We start from the raw sequence: 14,218 nt of genomic DNA, 5'->3' as shown, positions 1-14,218 counted from the left end.
CTATCTATCTGTCCATCCACTATCTATATATCCGTCCATCCACTATCTATCTATCTATCTATCTATCTATCTATCTATCTATCTATCTATCTATCTATCTATCTATCTATCTATCTATCTATCTATCTATCTATCTATCTATCCATCCACGGTAGATTGTACCTCCAGGATTGTTTGTTCAGCATTCTCCAGTTTCCAGTCAGTTTCTTTCAGGTGCCAGGAAGGTGCCACTGTTACCTATTGTATTTAGTCAAAATAAAATATGTTATCCGCTTTTATTAATTCATAAACCAAATGGATAATACAACTGACAATAAATACTTACTTGTTCCACAGATCGGTGAGGAAATATTGTTAAATAAAAAGCTGGTTACAAAGTGGTTTATGTGGCAAAATGAACACAGGACTTCATTCTTGCTTAACCAATTTAATGATAGTGTAAGACTTTGAGACATGGGTTGTGAATACACATTTCAATACCAGTGTTGAACAGAAAACTAAGTGATCATTATTACTTTTGATTGCCTTGTCATTATCAAATGTAAATGAGTGTGTTTTAAGTACATAAAGAGTTTATCACATAATTGTAGGCCAATTCTAATTCAGCAGCATATTGAACTTCAAAAAACAAAAAATTTAAGCCTCGGCTTCAAACATCTTCTTCCTGCCATCCATGCCAGCCTTGTCTTCAACATTCTTACGCCAGTCCCCAACATCACGGAGTTCCTTATCCTTTGAAGAGTACATGAAAGACATTTGGTCAGTTAGCCAAAAGATTAAAATATCACCATCTTTCAGAATTTTGAAGGTCCTTTTGGACAAATAAATACAGGAACCACAAAGGAACCTCATGAGACCAATGCAGTTTATCGCTCACCTCCTCTTTGACCTCCTTCTTGACTTGTTTGAGGTTGGCTCTCAGATCCAGAGACACCTTGTGTTTGGAGCCCAGCAGAGCTTGAAGCATAGCGTCAGCAGACATGCGCACCTTCCTCAGAGTTGGCTTCTTGAACTTGCCCTTCAGGTCAATAACTTTGATATTCAGGTCCTCGATCTAGCGTCAGTGAATGAGGGCCATCAGTATATAAACTACAAGACAAAACACAAACTGTACTGGATTAAAATATAGATGACATCTTACCTCCTTTGCACTCTTGTTGACTTTCATTTCCAGGTCGTATCTCTCCTCATCAATGACATCAACTTTGTGGTGAAGCTCCCTGCAGAGTTCCTATAAACAATATATTTATTTTATTTTAGTTATCCATTTACGATGTTTTCTTTTTTTAGAAGGTGAATTTATTGTCCTTTACCTGTAATGTCTGTATGCCTGAAGGTAGAGACAGAGGCTGGCAGGTCTCCGCCATGTATCTCTGCCTCTCCACCTCGCTGTCCTTTGCTTCCTGTTCCAGTATACCTTTAGCGATGGAAAGCATCAAGCTCTGCAACACAGTGAGGCTGGGTGTCATACTCATTAATGCAAATTGAAAAAGTAGAATTCATTTTGAATCATATAGTACCTTCAGATGATGCTTGCGACTCGACGACATCTTTTTCCTGAGGTGTTTTGGAATCATTCAAATATATTGTGTTAAAACCGTAACTAATCACCACAAGACACTGCACTTTTTTTTTTTTTTTATGTCCAGTATACACACATATAAAAATAAACAATTTATGATATTTGAGGAAGATGACGATAATTTATAAAGGAGAAATCAAAATATTTACTTACTCTGACATCTTGGCTGAATTTAGTTTTTGCCCCTGTGAAATAAAATACCCAGTTTACAATTAACAAAAAGTACTGGCAATATAACAGTATGCAATAACTAGTAATTAATAATACATGTTTTTAATTAAATTAAATTAAACAACATTTAAATTATATTCATAAATGAATAAATATATATTATTAAAGTGAATTCATGAGTGTGTGTGTGTATGTGTGTGTGTATATATATATATATATATGTACAGCAACACTGTACTGTGACGTGAAACCAAACCATTCATTCAAGCATGTATTTTGTGCATTAATGATTTAACAACATGGAAGTTATCTGCAAAATGACAACTAACCAATCTAACTACCAATCATAACTAGTTCAAATAAGGCCATAAGTCTTCTGGTCTAAAGTGAATCATATGCTATTTTTGAGCAGAAAATCTCAAGAGATGCACTGTGCTAAGCCTGTTTCTGGGTGATAATCAAAATCATGACCCCACCTCTATTCCTTCCCTCCCAATCATCTGAAACTGATCTAAAATAATCAGATCATGACATCAACTTTTTTTAATGCAAACCCCTTTCTTGTCGGTTTGATTTTTTTATTTATTTTTTTTTAAGGCTGAGCTTAACTTGACTGTATAACCAAATTATCAAAAAGGCAAGATTCACCCAATTAAAAATTCTGTAATTTACTAATTTACTCCCATATTATATTATATTATATTCAGTATATGTGATAAGATTAAAATAATATTAAATATAATAATTCAATATTTTAAATTCATTTTAATTAAATTGTACAACATTAATTTTCCTACTGGGATCAAAACAGTAAGTTAAAATAGCTAAAAACTTTTAATATCTCTACTTTGTATCTCAGGATTACTTTCAGAATGTAAATTGCAATGCCAGGTCTAAGGTTTGACAATGAGTATCATTGTGATAATGTGAGTAAATATGTAGTAAAGGCATTTACTTTTGAACTATGCCAACACCACCGATTTAAGCCATAGCATCATTGTCTAAGAGATCCCTGTGCGTCATTTTAGACCCGTCAGCTGAAGCCTAATATTTATTTAAAGATTAAATCTTGACAGCAAGATAAACATTGGCATATCACCTTCCGATCCGAATCGGATAGCGTTTTCAAAACTCAAATCAACACATTACATTTTAGGTGTGCATCTAAAAATAGCAAAGTGATTTTTTAATATACGTTTTCTGTGTTCCCAGTAAGGATGCAGAACTAATGTCTTATGACAAATAAAATTAAACATGATAATTGATTTCCCAACATATCAACGTAAGTCTGAACAAACAATCTGCAAAAGCTTTCAACATTTCTGTCACACAAACCAACTTGCCTCAAATTATGCTTACAAAGAAAAAAATTGGGGGGGGGGGGAATCCAGTTAAAATCTGAAATTCCACACAGAACAATTGTCTGTCAACACCACCAGTTTTTTTTTCAAACTATAGTGCAGCTGGCTAAGATGCATCTAGCAATTCCAACGGAATAAAGACATGAAAGGATAAGCAAAGGAAATACAGAGAAAACTGCATCTTACCTATGAGCTGAGGCAGACACAACCAGAATAGAGGAAGAATATGGTCTCTGTCGGAAGCGGGCATCATAAGTATATATTGTATTCCCCTATGACCAAGGAAATCCCATCTCTCTGTTTATGGTAGTAGATGCATTCAGAGAACCAATAGGCTCTCAAACACCTGAAACACAATATCAAATCCCTCATCTCCCCCTGCATATAAATAACCCCTCTTTAGATTGTGTATATTTTTAATCAAAGTGAAGCCCACACATGACGCAGAGATAATGAATATCAAGACACCAGCAAGAGCACTGCATTACTGTGCTAAGCTAATAAACAAAAGGCATTTCTTGAGCTTCGCATATACAGTAAAAATCGTATTCAACCTTCACTTTTAAAGCAAAAGGAACAGTGCCCCACCAACAGTTTTGATTGAGCTGTGGCTTATAAATAAAAAGAAAGAAAGAGAAGAAATAATACTTCTATATTGTTTTTTTTTTCCTAACACGTACATTCAGAAATAAGGTTTTCATAACTTAATGGGAATGTTAGCAAAACATACTTGTGAGCTAATTTTTGTTAGCTGAGTGAATATAATTGTATTCCCCTATGACCAAGGAAATCCCATCTCTCTGTTTATGGTAGTAGATGCATTCAGAGAACCAATAGGCTCTCAAACACCTGAAACACAATATCAAATCCCTCATCTCCCCCTGCATATAAATAACCCCTCTTTAGATTGTGTATATTTTTAATCAAAGTGAAGCCCACACATGACGCAGAGATAATGAATATCAAGACACCAGCAAGAGCACTGCATTACTGTGCTAAGCTAATAAACAAAAGGCATTTCTTGAGCTTCGCATATACAGTAAAAATCGTATTCAACCTTCACTTTTAAAGCAAAAGGAACAGTGCCCCACCAACAGTTTTGATTGAGCTGTGGCTTATAAATAAAAAGAAAGAAAGAGAAGAAATAATACTTATATATTGTTTTTTTTTTTCCTAACACGTACATTCAGAAATAAGGTTTTCATAACTTAATGGGAATGTTAGCAAAACATACTTGTGAGCTAATTTTTGTTAGCTGAGTGAATATTATTTTTGCATCATGAATAATAATTAAAATATTTGGTTAGGTTTCCCGATTGGGCGAATGTCACATACAAAATTAATAATCACGTTCCCTAATTCAAATTTAAATATTCACATTCCAACTTGAAGGTACAATGGAAAGTGCAGGCAAGTTTTGCATGACTAGAGACGGAAATGATGAGAAATGTAGATTCTGGTTCACTACTTGGGGGAAAAAGTAATGAATTCTTATTGTTAACCACAGATTAACTGCTACTCTAAGACCCCATAAGAAAGTTCCAGTGGAAACACATGGGAAAATATCCAGGTGACATACAAACTGACGCCATTCATTTATAAAAATGAGTTTGACGTATTGTTTAAAAACTCTAGTAGTACCACTTATAAATCTATAATAAAAAAAGCTATTTTACCTTCCATTTCCAGCTTAACAAATTAACAGGAAGGAATATCAACTGCCATTTGATCTCTACAAAGCAAAGCCAGGCAGGTCTTAAGAGACTGGAAACACTATTGCTCATTCAGTAGATGAGCTTGTGAATACATACGGAGCAGCATATTTCCAACAGTTCTATTTTTGTTTCCTAACGGCTGGTCGGGTGCTGATGGCTACCTGGGACTCTCCCACCCCATGCATTCAAATATAGTGGTGTAATTGGCACAGCTGTCAAACAGAGAGCAGGATGATTGAAAATGGCAAATAAGGACCATAATAATTTTGAGTCAGTTTTTAGAATTCCTATGTGGGAATGTTGGAAACAAATGTTTTTATCTTCTTTAAGGAATCTCTTAAATTAGTAATGTGTCAACTGATATTTTGATAAGACTTACACCTCTACCATTACCAATACAATTAATTTAGTATAATTTAATAACTTAATCCTAATTTAACCACTGTTGATACCTGCTAGAAACCTCATTCTCAAATTAAGATTTTCATCATGCTTGTGCAAATGCATGAATGATATGCACATCACATTCTTGTATTCCACCTCAAGCATCTTCCCTGATACCATTGCCTCCTTGGTAAACAAGTGCAATTACATCTTTTAAGAAAAAAAAAAGGATTAATTCACTTCCAGAATAAACATTTCCTGATAACTTATGGAGCTTTTCCACTGCATGGTACGGCACGGTACAGTTCACTTTTGGGGGGTTTTCCACTGGGTACAGTACCTGGTACCTGGTACTTTTTTAGTACCACCTCGGTTGAGGTTCCAAGTGAACCGTACCATTACCAAAATGTGACGTGTAAGCTCGGCCGGAGAGAATCGTCACTACCTGCATCACTGAACTTGCGACACAAACACAACAGAACCGCTAGATTTAAATCAGCACAGCCAGCGAAGGATCGAACGCAACTGTTTTGAATGAGCGCACCTTTTTTAACAACCAAAAAGTGGCTGTTTCGTTGTCTGCTGAGGAAGTACAGACGTTCCTCTCGTTGATAGCAGAGGAGCGGATCCAGCGAGAGCTTGATGGGGCGACGTGGAATGAATAAGTGTTTTCAGGAGTTGCAGCAGTAGAGGTGGTGCAACTATAACGACATGTGAATAATCCTGCCCACTCTAAAGCGATACTAAACTGCAGTGGAAACGCAAACCGAGCCGAGCCGTACTGAGCCATGCCGAGCCGAGCTGTACCACGCAGTGGAAAAGCGCTATTACTCACCCCTATGTCATCCAAGATGTTAATTTCTTTATTTCTTCAGTCGAAAAGAAATAAAGGTTCTTGAGGGAAACATTCCAGGATGTTTCTCCATATAGTGGACTTCAATGGGAGACAATGGGTTGAAGGTCCAAATTGCAGTTTCAATGCAGCTTCAAAGGGCTCTACAGTATCCCAGCCGAGGAATAAGGGTCTTATCTAGTGAAATAATCAGTAATTTTCTTTAAAAAAAAAAAAAAAACACAAATGCTCATTTTGCACTAGCTCAGTTTCACGCATTACGTAGTCAAGTTGGAAAGGTCACCCGTGACGTAGGCGGAAGCACCAACCCAGTGTTTACAAAGCAACTGTGAAAAGAAAGTCGAACGCCTTTTCCAAAAAATGGTAAAACAACGATGTCGGACGATTTTGAAGTTGGAGGAGAAAATGAGAGATCGCGTTTTTCGGCCTAGCCTTCCTTATTGAACCGTAGTACACAGACGAATAACTAACTACACGTGACCTTTCCAACGTGATTATGTAATGCGTGAAGTCGAGCATTTGTGGTTAAAAAGTATATACATATAGTATATTTCTTAGAAAATGATTGGTTGTTTCGCTAGATAAGGCCATTATTCCATACGTTGGATTGAACACCTTGGATGACATGGGGGTGAGTAAATTATCAGGGAATTTTATTCTAGAAGTGAACCTTTTAAGAGCAAAAAATATTTGGTGTGGTCTTACATTTCACAAAATACATATTGAAATGGTTTATGATTATTTCACTGTTTAAATCATTGCTAATGTAGTATATATTTGGAACATTTGTAATATATTGATGTATTTTCAAAATTTTGTAAAGGACAAAGGTAGATCATTCAAGACATTTGCAAAGTATCAAAAATAAATTTTATGGGTATGGTAAAAGGTTTCCAAGACAGATTTAACACAATTCTTATATTACGAACAAACACTAAATATGTTGCATTATTTTGATGATCTTTGGTAGAGTTTTAAAAAAGTCTCCTAAACAACAGCAGTGCTCCCAACCTCTAGGGGCAGATATTTGTGAAATTGGGTACTAGTATCCACATTATCAGCTTACAATACCACATAGCATATAAGAGCACAACTGGAGCCTCTTGTTAAAATTGCTAAAATATATTTTCCAAGATTCACATGGCACATTTCCTATTGGAACAAATCAAACATGACAAGAAAATCAGTGCATCAGATTCTCTTTAATATCAACATGTACAAATGCATTTTCTTCAAAAACGTGATACAGAAAATACATTGCCTCACATTATTCTGGTTTCTAACGCATTGAGAATGTTTTCTAGGCCAATAAAGTTAACCTGAGAGTTCATGTTGTTAGACGTTTACAGGGCGAGATCAACCATCCAAAAATATAGATTTAAATAGGCTAATGAATAAGAATAAAGCAACGGTTAATGTTCCATTTGAATCTAAATACAGCTTTGCTAATGTCAGAAGCTAATTGCAGGCCCGTAGAAGAAGGTAATGATCACACTGATTGACGTCACCACCACACTGATTGAAGTACAGGCACTGTTCACTGTGAGCACTGCTATGAAACCTTTACAACAGCGTAATCAGATGAAACTGATCTCTGCCATACATCACAAAATTACACCAACATGGAGCATTTCCTGAACATGTCAAAGCATAAGGACAACATTTTGTCTATACCTGATGAGTGCATACAGTGTGCGCGTGTGAATGTCACAATAATCACACTGGACGGGTTCAAACAAAAGGCACCAAAACTTAGGAGGGTCTTTCTTCACCAAACTGCACACTAAATATCAAAATAGAAGAATCACTGACGACAAGCATAAGCCATGTGAAATATATTTCCCCTTAAGCACATGTACGTCACCAAGACACATTATATGTGCAGACGTCAGAACAACAGCAGATTACTATAAACTTGAAAACATAAATGTTGCAGAAAACGTTCCAATCTACACTAGAAGCAAGCAACGTGTTGCAAAGCGACAAAACTAGATTGATCACATTATAATCAACAATATATCCATCGATTATAATGACAGCTATCTATCTTTGTTGCATTGGTCGCTTTCATTACAAACTAGGTGTATATCTGAAAGGGAATACGTAAAAAAAAAAAACACTGCAAACTAGCCAATGCTCTTAAATGAAAATGCACACATTCAAGATGTCTCAGTGACGTACATTTGCTGTCAGGGTTGTTACATTTTTCTAAATGGCTAAATCAAAATACAATAGAAACCATGGAACAACAATTATTATAGCTAAGCATAAACATTATCGTAATAAAAATATTTTGATCTAGATTCACTGCGCAACATTAAATCAAACTAAGCCACGTTTCAGCAAAACTTGTGCATTTCCTTGTGGTTAGTGCAATATTAAGCCTTTGCAATTGAGCATTGCTCCACAACTCGGTTTAATTAATTTTCCAAATACCAACACTCCTTAAAAGGTATAAAGTGGGCCAGTTCCAATGCTTTACACGATCACAAAATTCACATTGTTTCCAAGCACTGAATTATTTGATCAAACATGTTGAATATTACACATTTAATAAAAGACACTTAACCTAGTAAACGAAATGTCTCCTCATAGAGGACTACTCTTACCGTGCATCTTTCGACCCTGGTTAAACACAGAGAAATATCAACCAACTGTCAAATGAATAAGGAGGCCAACAAAGGTTATGCTATGTACTGCCAGATTCAGGGATTAATCATGTTTAGTCCTCAATTTGTCCTCCGAGTGCTTGAGATGTTTAGTTGCTATAGTACTCCAGTTTGACGTTTCAGCCTCAGTAGTGGTGTTTGCAGCCATATATGACATCGTTTCGTCTCCTGAGAGCTCCCACTAACTTCTTCCTCAGCATAAACCTGCACAGCATGGCTATGTACCCATGTGAAGAAGAATAAACAGGAGATATATTCCTAGACATCTCATTGTTTAGCAGCTGCACAAAACATGTTCATTCTGGTTTCGTTTAGCCAGAAGCAAAACGAATGACTCAAATTCTCAGGCTTTGTTTTGCTGAAATGTCCACTGAACAACTTAAAGTAAATTTTCACAGTTGGTACTCACACCATGACATCCAGCTCAGTTAAAACACACACAAAAAAATTGCCTTCCACTGTTAACAGAGGAAATGATGTTTAAAATAAATGCACAAACTACAAAACGCTCAAATAAAAGTGAGGCTCCCCAAGGTTCGCTATCAGGTCCAAGCCACTTTTCGAGAGATGGCCTGTTTAAAGCACTCTGGGTCCGTGTTCCCACCCGGTCTCAGAGCTCTTTCGAGACTTACCAGAACATTCTGATGGGACTCGCGAATGTTGACCGGGTGTTTGGCTCTGAGCAGCTCGTAGGCGGCAATAAGCCTCATATTTTGTTTGACCATAAGGTACTGAATAATGCAAGTGGGGGCAAGGGAAAAACCATCACGACAATGCACCAGCACTCGCTTCCTCTTCTCCGTGGAGGCATCGATACACTCATTGATGTGATCGAAGCAGCGATGCTTGAGTGCCAGCCCTTCTTGGACTGTGTCCGGAAGGTCACTTATGTCCACTTTGAGCCGAGACCAACTATGCTTGACGCCCCTTGAACAAGTGCAAGGAATGACTCTCAAACAAGTCTCCCCGGGCAAGCTGCTCATGTCGATGATACTGTCGATATTATTGCGGCACAACGTACGTCCGCTATAAGCCGCGTTCAGGTTTCCCACATAAATGTAGTCTGTAACCTTCGATATGACCGGTTCTGAGTACTGGAAGTGCTCAGGGACGCTCTGCTTGGGTTCTGGAGTCTCTGGGCCCGTTTTGGTACTGCCGGGACCAGCTCTGCGACTGTAGTTGCGTATTTTCTTAGATCCAGAGCGGGAAGGTGGATTGGAGTCAGACTCAGAGCTGCTGTTCCAAGGTGGGGAGAAGAGTGAAAAGCGACTAGAGGACTTGCTCTTGGTGAGGTGCTCCACCGGACTGGAGAGGCCAGAGCTGGAGCTGGTGGTGGAGCCAGAAGCGCAAAAGAGAGACGCTCTTTCCAGGGAACCTGTGCTGCTGGCTGCTCCAGCACTATGGGCCTGCTCCATCTGACAGATAAAGTCACACATTAAGACGGGTAACTCAAACTGAACCTCCAACTAGTTACGAGCAGCTGACTTGAAAGCACTTCCACCTACCTGAGCTTTGAGGTTGTTCTTCCATTCCTGGGTCTCCAGAGCTTTGAAGCGTCCATTGCTGTCAGAGGACACTGAGAGACACAGGGGCCGATGGGTCCTGGGGGGTAGCTGGGGCGTCAGGGCCATGGCAAGCGGCCGGGAGTCAGGCTGCTCGTTCCTACTCATCAGATCGGGACAAGAGCCTTAGATACAAATCAGAGGGTTTGAGGTCAATGAACAGATCTTTTACCTCACATTTAGTCAAACACAGAAAAGTTCAAATACCAGAACAAAAGCAAGAGAATGTGCTTTAAAACAAAGTTTACTTAGTTTAATAACCTTCATGTTTGATGTAAAGGGGTCCATATGGACGCATTAAAATATGCATCTAAAATTTGGTTCCGAGTAAACAAGATGATTGGATAGATACAAGACCAATAAAAAGTCAGTATGCAAAAAGGGATTATCTTCTAAAACCATTCCAACAATGCAAGAGTCACTAATCTAGACACTTCTCAGATCCCAGAGTAAGGAGTAATTATTTTAAAATCAAATAATTTCAATCAATGTGCCCAATCATTTAAATCAGTATTTTTTTTCCTATTACTTCTGCTCACTGAAAATGTACAAAGGCCACAAGGTTTAAGATGTTCTATTGACATGTTGATGATTGTGGGCATTATGAAATCTCCCAAAGCAAAACAAGAGTTCCACTTCAGCCGTGTTCTTAAGTGCTCAACAGGCTGATAAGGAAATGCCCTTAAGTTTCTCCCTATAAGGCACCTGTCTGTCACCGAGTGTGTGTGATTCAATGAGGATGCTCATTAATGGAGCTGAGAGTTTGTCTGATCCAGGAAAACACGACTCATGCATTAATACACCCACATATCTCACTTCAGACAGTCATTCCATCGTTTTATTGTTCTGCCGATTGACTGTGTGCATGTTTGTTAACACGACACAGCACTAAACAGCGAATCTGACGAAATCTGCCTGAGGATTCGTTCAGCTGCAACTAAATTTGAAGTATCTGCACATTAGTGAAAATAAACAACCATTGTCAACAATGCAAAAAAAACATTCAGACTCATGCAATAGTCAACTACATTAATTACAGTTCCATACAATGAGTTATTTTAAATAAATTTGCATTTACAAGCACATACAATTTGTGCCACAGATTCTCATGAATATGATTGTTTTATTTCATGTTTTTTTAAACATTTTTAATGTTTTTAAAATTTGAAGTATCTGCACATTAGTGAAAATAAACAACCATTGTCAACAATGCAAAAAAAACAGTCAACTACATTAATTACAGTTCCATACAATGAGTTATTTTAAATAAATTTGCATTTACAAGCACATACAATTTGTGCCACAGATTCTCATGAATATGATTGTTTTATTTCATGTTTTTTTAAACATTTTTAATGTTTTTATTTTTTTAAGATTTCTTTAATAAATTGTAATAAGACTTATTTCTTTCAATTTACAATTAATCATTTTGCTAAATCAGGTTTGAATACCTATGGACAACATACTAAAAAAAGGTAGTTGACAGAAATAAACTTTTGTTAGACAGTGACATACACAATATATGAATGTCATAGCAGAAAATATGTGATGATGTCCTGAATAATCCAGAAAATGTACATAAACACATACTGTAATGCTTACCAGTGGCACATGCTGAACGAGAAATTGTCTGGAGCTGCAAACGATTGCGAATCTTGATAGAGTTGAATAGATTTTTTGCAATCATGCCTGAATAAAATAGCCCAAAAGAAAAAAAGGTTTCCTGAAACAGAATCAAAGCACCAGCAAAAAAAACTAAACAAGATCTTGTGAAATCAAAATTGGAGTCTCGTGGTTTATAGTCCATGTCTGCACTACAAACATTCATCCAATCAAATTAAATGGGCTCTAGAAAATACTGGTTTACAGCTGTGGTGTAAACCAAAGGCTATTAATTAGTTTTATTATTTAAAAAAAAAAATTTTAATAAAATCACAAACAAAAAAGCGAATCAAAAACAAAAAGTTACTTCAAGAGGTGTAAAGTTCGATTTTTAGGAACATAATTCAGAAGCTTAAAATGTGTACAAAAAATGCAAATATGCACACCTTCTGACCAATACATTTCTTCCTAGTCATGTGTCATCACTTAATGCACAAAATCTAATAAACGGTAGTCAATGATATACTCAAAACTGAAATTTTAATAACTTTTGTAGGAATGATAAAGTTATCAATAATACATAATAAAATTTTAAAAAATTGCATTAATTTCCATGACTTTTCCAGGCTTCTTCCATTCCCTGTTATTTCCAGCTTTTTCATGGCCATGGGAACCTTTTAACATCTGATTTACAAAAGATGAGGATGCAAAGTTAAAAATAAATACATAAATAAAAAATACCAGAACGTGTTATTTTACTATAAAATGTAACCTTAGGGTTTTGGAAGTAGAAAGAAATGTTCAAATAATCTGCAGTGAAAAAAATCTCTAATGAACAAGACAATACATGCAGCCGACATATACAGTAAAAAATGTAAACATTATTTTCCAATGTTCTTATTTTGTAAACAGTTACCTGCGTTATGGTGTTTTGCGTGACATTCTATGTTGTTCACGTCTGGCATTATTTTAGCATTATGCATGTTACCCTGATGCTGTTTTGTGCTTGTGGAAAGGTGTATGGTTTAAAACAGCACTTCTGATTAACTGCAATTCATCATCTGGCCTTCTATTTAACTTTTTGTTAATAATTATGGTGATCATCAATATATTTTAAGGATGAGCCGTCCGAGAATGTTGGTATATTTATAAAACTTAGTCCATATTTATATTTTTACAATGCTTTTGCTATAGTACAGTTGCTTTTGTGCATTTTAGCATAAATTTGACCAGACATTAAAGACATTTCAAAGACACAATCCAAGCAAATCTCACCATTTTGTTTGGACTGCGCTTTCTTATCCAGCTGATGAGGTGCCATGATGTCTCTGCTCCATTTTTCCAACGCTTCCATCTTCCACCCCCTGTAAACAAGTCACATAACATTTCCAAAGCCATGTATTTCTCATCCTGAGTGTTGCTTGCAGTGTGAGGCATGCATATGCTGGTCAGATGTGTGACTGCAGTGAAGGCACAGACAGACACCCCCGCACTCAAGCATTGCAGGACTTTAGTCTGCTACACAAATATATATATATATATATATGGCGTGATTTCACGATCAAATGCTGGTTTCATGCCGCCGAGCGCATGCATGATTATATAAAACCACAGTGAATGGCTCGGGGGGAAATGAGCACTGCGTTAAATGAGCGTTTACGTCTCATCAGATGCGTTTGTGCAGCTTCATCCGGATGGATGTGCGGTATCACTGCATGCACGCGACGCAAACCACCAGCGAGCAACAAACAGAAGACACACATACAAGACATCTATAACATTTGTGAGCAGAAAATATATTAAACATAAGATTGTTTAAACAAACCCCAGCCATTCATCTTAGCAGCGCTCAGCTGAATGACGCTCACGGAAGCGACGAGCTGCGCTTCCTGGGAAATGTAGTTCTTATCTTCTTCTTCTGTGGGTTTATTGGCAGTGTTGCCAGCTTAGCAATTGTGTTGCTAAATTTAGCAACTTTTCAGACTACCCCAGCGACTTTTTCTTCCAAAAGCACCTAGCAACATATTTAGCTATTTTTCAAATTAATTTGGCAACTTTTAGCAACTTTTGATAAGTGACTCAAACGATAAAAAGGCACAATTTACCATTTAAATGACACAAAACGAGAAAATCCAAAGATGCTTAGCAGTACACACGTTAGCTGCTATTTGCAATTGTTTAATTTAATAGTAATAATAATAATTGCATAATTGAATACTGTTATTGTTCATTTATGAGACACTTTGTTAGTAGCTTGTAGCTGCGATTGTTGAGTTAGTTACTAACTCATCAACAATCGCAGGTTGTTTTTCCATTTTT

At 36.8% G+C, this 14,218-nt stretch overlaps 2 protein-coding genes across 2 annotated transcripts; both read right to left on the bottom strand.

Annotated features, from left to right (window-relative positions):
- Window positions 1-396: 396 nt before the first annotated feature.
- On the bottom strand, window positions 397-3,360 carry tnni2a.1 (troponin I type 2a (skeletal, fast), tandem duplicate 1). Its single transcript, XM_016230307.1, has 7 exons — window positions 3,301-3,360; window positions 1,736-1,767; window positions 1,521-1,557; window positions 1,314-1,442; window positions 1,142-1,231; window positions 878-1,054; window positions 397-732 (listed from the first exon to the last, which is right to left on the bottom strand). The coding sequence occupies exons 2-7, from the start codon at window positions 1,741-1,743 to the stop codon at window positions 637-639; spliced, it is 537 nt and encodes a 178-aa protein (XP_016085793.1). The 5' UTR covers window positions 1,744-1,767; window positions 3,301-3,360; the 3' UTR covers window positions 397-636.
- Window positions 3,361-7,256: 3,896 nt separating this feature from the next.
- Window positions 7,257-13,786, bottom strand: LOC107549278 (uncharacterized). The gene is made up of 5 exons (XM_016230306.1): window positions 13,725-13,786; window positions 13,175-13,263; window positions 11,900-11,986; window positions 10,241-10,422; window positions 7,257-10,150 (listed from the first exon to the last, which is right to left on the bottom strand). The coding sequence occupies exons 2-5, from the start codon at window positions 13,251-13,253 to the stop codon at window positions 9,278-9,280; spliced, it is 1,221 nt and encodes a 406-aa protein (XP_016085792.1). The 5' UTR covers window positions 13,254-13,263; window positions 13,725-13,786; the 3' UTR covers window positions 7,257-9,277.
- Window positions 13,787-14,218: the final 432 nt, after the last annotated feature.

This window comes from Sinocyclocheilus grahami, unplaced genomic scaffold (assembly GCF_001515645.1).
Source record: "Sinocyclocheilus grahami isolate Dianchi unplaced genomic scaffold, SAMN03320097.WGS_v1.1 scaffold367.1, whole genome shotgun sequence".
NCBI lineage: Eukaryota > Metazoa > Chordata > Actinopteri > Cypriniformes > Cyprinidae > Sinocyclocheilus > Sinocyclocheilus grahami.
Note: the sequence above shows the minus strand (reverse complement) of the source record. Positions and strands in the feature narration are given on the sequence as shown.

Bases quoted from the DNA above. Each gene is read 5' to 3' on its own strand.
- tnni2a.1 (XM_016230307.1), bottom strand. The intron at 1,232-1,313 runs GTAAAGGACAAT...TATTGTTTATAG, and splicing joins CAGGCATACAGACATTACAG to GAACTCTGCAGGGAGCTTCA. The intron at 1,055-1,141 runs GTAAGATGTCAT...CACTGACGCTAG, and splicing joins TCAACAAGAGTGCAAAGGAG to ATCGAGGACCTGAATATCAA.
- LOC107549278 (XM_016230306.1), bottom strand. From the start codon at position 13,253: ATGGAAGCGTTGGAAAAATGGAGCAGAGACATCATGGCACCTCATCAG. The intron at 10,423-11,899 runs GTAAGCATTACA...TTTGTATCTAAG, and splicing joins TCGTTCAGCATGTGCCACTG to GCTCTTGTCCCGATCTGATG. The intron at 10,151-10,240 runs GTAGGTGGAAGT...TTTATCTGTCAG, and splicing joins AGAACAACCTCAAAGCTCAG to ATGGAGCAGGCCCATAGTGC.